This window comes from Lineus longissimus, chromosome 1 (assembly GCF_910592395.1).
Source record: "Lineus longissimus chromosome 1, tnLinLong1.2, whole genome shotgun sequence".
NCBI lineage: Eukaryota > Metazoa > Nemertea > Pilidiophora > Heteronemertea > Lineidae > Lineus > Lineus longissimus.
Window position 1 is genome coordinate 9,720,769 of NC_088308.1, and position 8,674 is coordinate 9,729,442.

The 8,674-nt window shown below is 41.5% G+C and overlaps 1 protein-coding gene across 2 annotated transcripts; it reads right to left on the bottom strand.

Annotated features, from left to right (window-relative positions):
• Positions 1 to 838: 838 nt before the first annotated feature.
• Positions 839 to 8,395, bottom strand: LOC135499013 (very long chain fatty acid elongase 1-like). 2 transcript variants are annotated; one of them, XM_064789632.1, is made up of 3 exons: positions 8,377 to 8,395; positions 2,292 to 2,436; positions 839 to 2,043 (listed from the first exon to the last, which is right to left on the bottom strand). In XM_064789632.1, the coding sequence occupies exons 2-3, from the start codon at positions 2,421 to 2,423 to the stop codon at positions 1,456 to 1,458; spliced, it is 720 nt and encodes a 239-aa protein (XP_064645702.1). In that variant the 5' UTR covers positions 2,424 to 2,436; positions 8,377 to 8,395; the 3' UTR covers positions 839 to 1,455. The 2 variants fall into 2 exon arrangements, with proteins under 2 accessions (XP_064645702.1, XP_064645692.1); XM_064789622.1 differs by lacking the exon at positions 8,377 to 8,395 and adding an exon at positions 6,517 to 6,871.
• Between the last annotated feature and the right edge of the window lie 279 nt (positions 8,396 to 8,674).

Consider the following 8,674-nt stretch of genomic DNA (forward strand, 5'->3'; position numbering starts at 1 on the left):
AACAATAGCTGGAAACAAGGTTAGCAGTTAGTGGGCGTCCGTGCCATTAGCATGTCAAAGTCTTGTGGTGTCCAATAAATAATGCAGGATTGAATAGAAAATAACTGTTCAAAGTAATGAAATACAACTATGTATATATTAAAGTCCAACATGATCATTTATAATTTAAAACGACGAAATGATTTTGGCAAATAATTCAATTCCCAAATGGCGCCTCATAAGCCCCTCCCTTTTCAAAATTTTTTGATGCCGCCATTGTACATAATATCACTGGTCGACCGTTGTTAAATCGGGCAGCTAAAATGTAGAGGCAGCACAATTCAAGGCAATGGTGCATCCAGATATTTTGGAAGGAGATCAGAATCTTGGAAACGTAGGGAGATAAACAGTTCGGGTCGTCGGACTCCGCTGCTAAATTCGAGGGGCTTGTCCTTTTGCCCTTGGTCCTGGCTGCATCCCCTTCCGTGTACAAAATCGTACATCCGCCCCTGATGTAGCCTAGCCAATGATTTGCACATCAAGATTTAGTTGGAGGGATTTTTTTTGCGCCTCTCTTTCTTGAAAAATCTTTCTCAATAACCATAAGGTTGCCTATACACCGCTCAGACACTGACACAAAATAGCGATGGTCTTTATATTCCGAAAATCGAACCCAAGACCTCGCGATTATGAGTCCGGCCTTTAGCCTAGTATAAACAATATGGCAACAGCTGTTGATACAGAACTGGTACAATACAGTAGCAATCCTATTAATGTCTCGTTTACCCTTGATTTCGCACTCCTCTCTAAACAATTTGTTAAGTGACTCGAAACAGGACAAATTAAGAATTTTAAAAAAAATTGCGATTGTTTCTTTATTCGTTGCATCATAACAAGCAGAAGTGTCCATCATGGATTTATGACGGGGATTAATTATCAACGCTTCATCCATGGGCCCATCCATGGATCTTTGATGGAGAATCTCCATCAAAGACCCATGTTGGTTCCATCCATGGATCGATGAGGGAGAATCTCCATCATACATGTATATACATGGATTGAACCACATACAGTCCGATCTACAATCATGGGTCCATCACTGATCCATGGATGGAATTCGTCATAGAATTCTGGAAGGGCCATCAAAGAACTTATGTAAGAATTGGGGGGATATTAGAATTACATTAGAATCAGTGGATTTGCCATTGACCAACGTAGAATCTATGGGATACGTATATGTAAAACATGGTTTGATGATAACCATCAAAGATCCATCGATGGACCCATCAATGATCCATGGATGGATACTTTTGCCTGAGAGGGAATAGCATGAATATGCATTGGGACATTATACAGTTTGATGACCATTGACAATGACCACGGGACATGTTATTACATGACTTGATGTCATCACGGCGCCTCGTCTGGCACGAATGTGATGTAATGATTCATGAATTTTCGTGAAAGATGAAATAGTTACGGATCTTTACTTTTTAATAGTTTAGTCCTTTCCCGGTGTTGTGTAAGGTAGGCAGCGTAGTAGAAGTTAGAAAAAAGGATCATCATACTTAGTGGATAGAATATTGAGTATACGCAGAATTTATGGAACTGGTAACCATAAAGTGTGAATACTAGTATAATCATAAACTGGGCGATTTGCAGCTGGGTTAAAGCCTTTTTCCACTGAGGTGGGTTGTCGGGTTGCAGGGCTGTCAAGCCGTAGTAAAAGTAGAGGACAATGTGAACGAAACTGTTCATGCCGAGGTAAGGTGCGATTGCGGGCCACGGAGTGACTGTGGCTGCATAGTTACTCAGCATGACCATTGAGCTGTGATGGAAGACGTGAAGGAATGAGATCTGTCGCCGCTTGTGTCTTAAAACCATGAAGACTGTGTCCATTAGTTCGATGTTCTTGGTGAGGTAGTAAAGGTAGTAAACGGAACTCAGACCCTCAACGTGCTTCATGTAGTACAGTGATGGACTCTTGACGATGCCGTAATAGATGAAGCCAAGGAACGTGCAGCAACTCAGGAAACTACAGATGAAGTTGTATGCGACAAGCACCTGCAAGTACAACAAGAAAACAGAATTTACCAAGTCAACTCGTTGGCTAATCATGTCGTCACGGACCTTAACTAACCTCAAATGCCAGATATGCATTAACATTAGTGACCAGAAAATCATTGCTACTGTGCTCTGCCGCATTTTCGTCGTCTTCTTCGGAATCGTGTCAAACTATACACGTGTATATATCTGCGGGTTGACTAAGGACGATTTTACATGTACATATACGGTACCGTGGCCGTACTTACAGGTCGCATACCAAAGGGCTTGGTTATTCTCTGCCAAAGCAGCGATAGGAATATCATCATCATGTAGAAGCAGAACGTGATGAAAGATGGCATGCCCATCACGATCTCAAAGAAAACCCAGATCGTGATCATTTTCTTTGATTATCTGAAAATAAGAGTCTATTATAGTCAAAGCTCAGTTGCTCGAAGACCAGCCGCAGTCGCAAAATCATATGCGGCTTATTTAGGCGGCTCACAGTCGTGTCCTTGACCTCGGGTTTTCGTCGCAACAACTATTTCAGTGTGTTTTTCATTTCTTTTCGTCGTACTTCTGCCAAATTTGCCCGCTCTTTGTAGAAGCGCAATCAACGGTATTCGACACTTTACTTTTTCCTTGGGTTCAGTGACTGCCTTTTGAAAAAGCCAGGTGCATGGTTTTCAGTGCACCATAAAAACCTTGGTGCACTGTTTTTTTTACCACCAACCAACTTTTCTTCTGGTATCCATCGACAACGTCGTTTTCTCTCGGAAATTTACCAGTGTGCACAGCTAGTCATGAAGTTGTCCTTGGTTGGCCATGAAAATGATGGAGAGTGACCAGTATGTTGTATACCAGTAGTTCACAGGCAAAGGAGGGGCTCCACTGACTCAAGTATAGAAGGAATGAATCTGCTTCACTTGCTTTTTGAATGATGCATTGCACTGCTGTAGAGAAAACACTCAAATGCCAATATCAAAAAGAAATAAAATTTATTCCAAAAAATAAAACAGATTTCATTGTGTTGATTGCACATATGAAAACTCAAAAAGTTATGAAAACAAACTTAACATCAAACATGTCTAAACACTAGTAGAAACACAATAAACATTAACAATGGGGAGTATAGGCCCTGTCACTCAACTCACTGTGTTGCACAGCTGAGAAAGTTGTGCATGGTAAAGCTAGTAGCTAAAAAAGCCCAAAATTCAACCAACTTCATGGGCCATGAATGATGACAGACTCAGATTTAGTCATCCTCCAAATTGTCCGGCGCTGGCTTTGAAACACAGGCCGCTGCTACTCATGATAACAAACTATCATTTACCTCAGTCACCATCTGTTTCCCATCAATGTTTTCAACCTTTGTTTGGATGCTGTCAACCTTAGACCAGCCGTTAAATGTCCTTAGTTGAACAGAATTCCCCTTCTGGGGCCGCTTTATGCCCGCCATTGTTAGTCAGGGGAGTGATATGCAAGCTTCAATCCGATTGGTTCTCTGTTTGAGGAAAACCCGATCAGTGAAATTCTCCACTGGGCCGTTTTAACGGGGCGGGCCGCCCCGTTAAAATTGACAACTGGCCTAAACCGTTAAAATGCGGCCGCCCCCTTTAAAAATCCGCCGCCCTGTTAAATATATCAGGTGTTTAATTGACTAAACTTCCTTACGATCCCATTCCAGCCAGCAGTAAACTTCGTTGTTTATACAACTTGTAATTAGAAGCACCTATTCCACTATCGGGAGGTCACAAAACGCTGCTTTATTTACATTGATGCATACTACGCAGTCCAGACACCTAATAAAAATTGTTCCGACACCATTGCATGAATGAGCAAAGCACGCTGGTCACACAGTATGGAAGTCAATCACAAACGATACCTTCTAAATGCGCAAGACTGCATGCTTAGAGAGATCTGGAGCATAGGTGATTTTTTATTGCTAACGCGTCATGATCATCAGGTGTCGTTTGAAGTTTTAAACTCGCCGATTAATTGATAGTTAACTGAGAGATGATTGACTGCAGTCCACCCTTCATTAAATTTTTTTTTTATTTTCAGGTGAGAAAAGTGGTTAAATTAGGCCTAGTATTGCAGCTACCATTCTTGCTTCAAATTTAACGCATCAATAAAGAATGATATGAAAATCAAATGCTTCATGCTTCAATTTAACCATCAGCTCGTGAATAAAAACGCAAACCCATGGTGGCCCGTGGCCACTGCGCTTACTTTGCTTTTGTGTTCCTCGATATTAGGCCTATAGCTTTACCGGGATGCATGACAAATGGCCAAACGTAAGTATTTTATAGTGGCTATGTTGGCTTGGTCCCGCTGGCGAGTGCTAATGAACATGGGATAGTGTTATGATGGGAGGTAAGTTATTCTCTTGTTTGTATTTTATCAATAATAATAATAATAATATTTTATTATAATAATAATTTATTGATAAAACCTCCATGTGGAGCAACTACAAAGACATATAAGTACAGTTCTAGAAGTAAAACATTAAGTGCAATTTTTGTAAAAATGATTGCCAGGCTCTGTGTTCAATAATTATTAACATCCCCTGGTTGTCATGAAACAGGGAGTGATGCCTGCTGTTGACTTGGTGGCCTACATCATTCGTATCCATCAATTCAATCAAATCAAATCGATCGAAAACCAGAACTGACGCATGTCTACAGTAAACTTCGCCATCATTGCCATCCTCCAGTAGTTTACCTGAAAATACAAAAATAGATAGTACAGGCCTAAACTATTTGAAGGGTGAACTGCAATTTCACTAATCTCTCAAATACAATGCTCAATCTGCGTAGCGTGGTCCTCAAATTCCTGGTCAACTCCTCAAGCCTGGTGGGAAGCCTAGCCAGCCACGCAACGCGCAAATGAAATCTCATTGCGTGAAATACCAAAAATAATATGTAAACTATCGGGCTTCATTTTAATCACCCACAAAAAAATTGATAGAACGAAGTAATAAAATGAAAAGATGTCGAGCCAAGTAGCCAAGGCCTAACCCGAGTCACTCAGAACCATAAATCACATTGGTATGCCGACGTGAGTTCTGTGTGCGATATGATATCTTAGCCTTTGTTCCTACCGCCATCTCCGCCAGTCCGGATGTGGTATAATTGATTGAGTCAAGATAACACCTCTATTCACGAAGCGCGGGAAACCTGCATGTTTCGTCAGGTAGCCGACACATGGCCGACGGATTGATTTTGATTATTAATTGCATTTAGGATTTACATGCCTCCGTGATGATTAAAGATCAGTTTCTCAAACTTTATTACAATAGCAAGTATGATATCTAGGCCTTGGTTACACTGGCGTGACTGGACGGACAGTATTGTTTGCGTGATTTCGACCACACTTTCATTGACATTGGGAGCGATAGCGTTTCTTAATCGGAGATTTTCGTGTCGGCGGGCTCCAGAACCGACTGAACTAATAAAAAAAACCTCGTTAACAAGTTGCTGACTGACCTAATTTATCCCGATGAAGTGTCAATCAACGCCACGTGTGTGAGGCGTGGAATGGCATGTTTATTATGTCTGCGGTCGGGTGTGTCTCTGTTGAAGTTTTTCCCTGATGAAAATATTGTCGGTCTAATTTTCAATGCATGATTTGGGTAGTAGGCCTAGATGATTATTTTCGTAGCCTGCTGTGCAATTATGGATTTAAGATATTTCCAGAACTGCGAGATTTACGTCGGAGTACCGGTATAGTATGTCTTCTCTTGAGTATATAATTTCGGCGGGAATATTGCATCTCGGCTCGTGCACCTGCGGCAGTCGCGTCCGGTTTCTATAATTTCTGTCTATCATGGCCTAGTCTTTAGCACAAAAATAGTTCGATAATTGAAATGTCTGACTTACTGACCCCTGTGTAATTAGCATCACTTTCCACTGCGTCGCAATCATTTTTTAGGCGCGCGATTTTTTAATGCATTTTAAAGGGCAGGCGCGCGATGTTTCATTCACCTAAAAAAAATTGAGGCGCGCGATGGTGCGCGGGCGCGATCGCGCGGCTCAAAAGGCAGTCACTGCGGGTTATGATTCAACACTTACATGTGTGCGAGGTGGTGTGAGATTTTAATGTACCACTGCATATTCGAGTTAGTTATATCGTACAAGCGTTGTGGTCATGGGCGAGCGATCTCAGCTAAACATAGAAACCCGAGAGGTCAGTCTCCCCGGAAAGGGATCACGACACTTAATTTTATTTCAGTCATGCTGTGTTCCGTCTTAATAAAGATTTGCTATAAAAAGTGGATCGTCTTCAAAACTCTCTTCTGAAACACTGCTCATCAGTAGTTCGATACTGCAAAGTCAGCCAGGAGCCCTCGTGACGCCTTGGCTTGCATAGCCATAGAATTACAAGTAGGTCGATAGCCTCAGCTGCCTTATTGATATCCTTCAAATTCACGAGAGCTCGTCCTTTCTACAGTGACGATTCTATAAAATCACAGGTATGACTGGTTCTACTCACGTGCGTTCTCGATTAGATGGTCCTTTCTCAAATTTTCCAGAATTTATCGAGCCAGCTATGAATCTTAACCTACATGTATAAGTACCCCGTCCACGACCATATCGGTCTACAGCCGTCTGATGCCGGGACTGGATCGTCCTCTTTACTTTGTGGCATACATAAATGTGTTTGGGTTGATGAATGATCTAGAGGTCAGGGTCGAGTGATTATTATTACCACAATCTCGCTTATATCCCCGGGCGTATATCAACAATAGCAGAATATGTTGTTTTGACATGTCTGCATTTTGATAGTCTGTAGATAGTACATGGTAATAGAGTGAATCAGTTCTACATGTCGGTTAAATTTCCATGATCCCAATCGTGTAATCTGCGTGTCCGTCTCCTGGGCGCAGACTCGTGGCAGACATGTGTAACGGCTTGTGGTATTCGACTCGATGACTCGACGAAGCGATTGCTCGATGACACGATCGTTGCTATGGATTTTGCTAAAATACGGAATCCCATGATCCTGGTCTCCGGGCTACCGCTCTAATAGCAGTGGTTTTAGCTCGGTCATTTTAACATTGTGTAGCGCGAAACCTGTCCGAGCGGTAAAGCGTCAGTGATAATGTCCTGGAGACAAAATCACAACCAAGTCAAGGCTTTTTATGGGGCAGTAGTTGTCACAACCTGGGGAAATCCAAGGACTCTGGTCCTCCTGATTTGATCTAGTAACCTGACTTCAAGGACATGTCCTCTATGTCTTCTCTCATTCCAATATGAGAGACTGGGTGAGAATTGGGCAAGGTGACCTGCTTTTGGTCACTGATATGAGTCCGGATGAAAACTACTACTAAGCTATCACAAAAGGGCACAACTCCTTCATCTAACTAAATAGTTTTATTATAACTCTCAAAACGCGAATGTCAATGATTTTACAACGGGTACAAAAAGGTTTCAATCAGATTAAACTAGGTGGTTGATGGCTGGATATAGGCTCATATCCACATCTTCACCATTTATCAAACGGGTCAACAAATCTAAAAGTTCATGGAGGAAAGCAACCAGGTTTTCCAGTTCAATAAAAGTGCCTATTGTGACTAGATCATCAGCATAAACATGCACACTAGGTGCTGAATATTTAGGCATTTTATGACTGTTAAACTTGCCCATAAGTTGTATAAAAGTCAGTACTCTGCCCCTTTTGCTGAACAAAAGTCAACAATTCAAATTGCAAATATAATAGAAAGATATCTTTAGGGCGCTTACCTAGGCTAAATTCTATTAGTATCAGTGTGACCACCTTCAAAGCTGTATTTGAAACTTGACTCACACAACAATCTCAATGCAAGACCAACATATATGTAACATGTGGCTTGTTCTGCAATGTTGTGCAACTGCAAGCTAGGAGTATGTGACTGGGGTGAATGTCAACTCCGGAGGGCTAGAACCTCCTGATGCTAGATATGCTAGCACCCGATCTGCTCTCACGTCCAGCTGATTAGGGTTTTATACAGAATCCACGGGGGTGACCCACGGGCTACAGATCCTCGAAATGATAACAAAACAAACACGTTTTGAAACATGTGCCAACTTTAGGCGCAAAGTACAAGAGATTCCCAAAAGTCACAGCTTTGAAAATGACACCAAAAGATGCTACAAATCTTTATGAAATAAATCATGTCTTTGAAATAACTTTTACACCAACATTTACCTGATTTAAAACACTTTGCAAAGTTACCACTGGAAAGTTCGTCACTCACAATCCAAAACAATGTGGAGGTCTGACGTCATCCAACATGGGGGACAGCTTTCAGAAAGTCGCAAATCGCAACATAAAAATAGTGAAATACAAGCGTTCACCAACTTAACAACTTACCAGGAGGCTCTCAATCAATAGATTTCCCAAGGACAAATGTATCCCTAAAGTTTGACAGTCTAACTTGGCGCAGTTTTGATGAAAATAGACTTCAAACACGAAAACTTGCTCCAGTAAAAATGGTCCGGATGTATATAAAATCCCGACCTGGAAAACAGGTACTTGCTGCGGGTTGGTTCTAAAAGCGGCATTGGCACTGACATTGGCATTGGCATTGGCATTGGCAATCTGCCAAATTCCGAAATAACACCAAAATAACACCATTTATTAGTGACCATTGTTCATGAATATTCTTTAG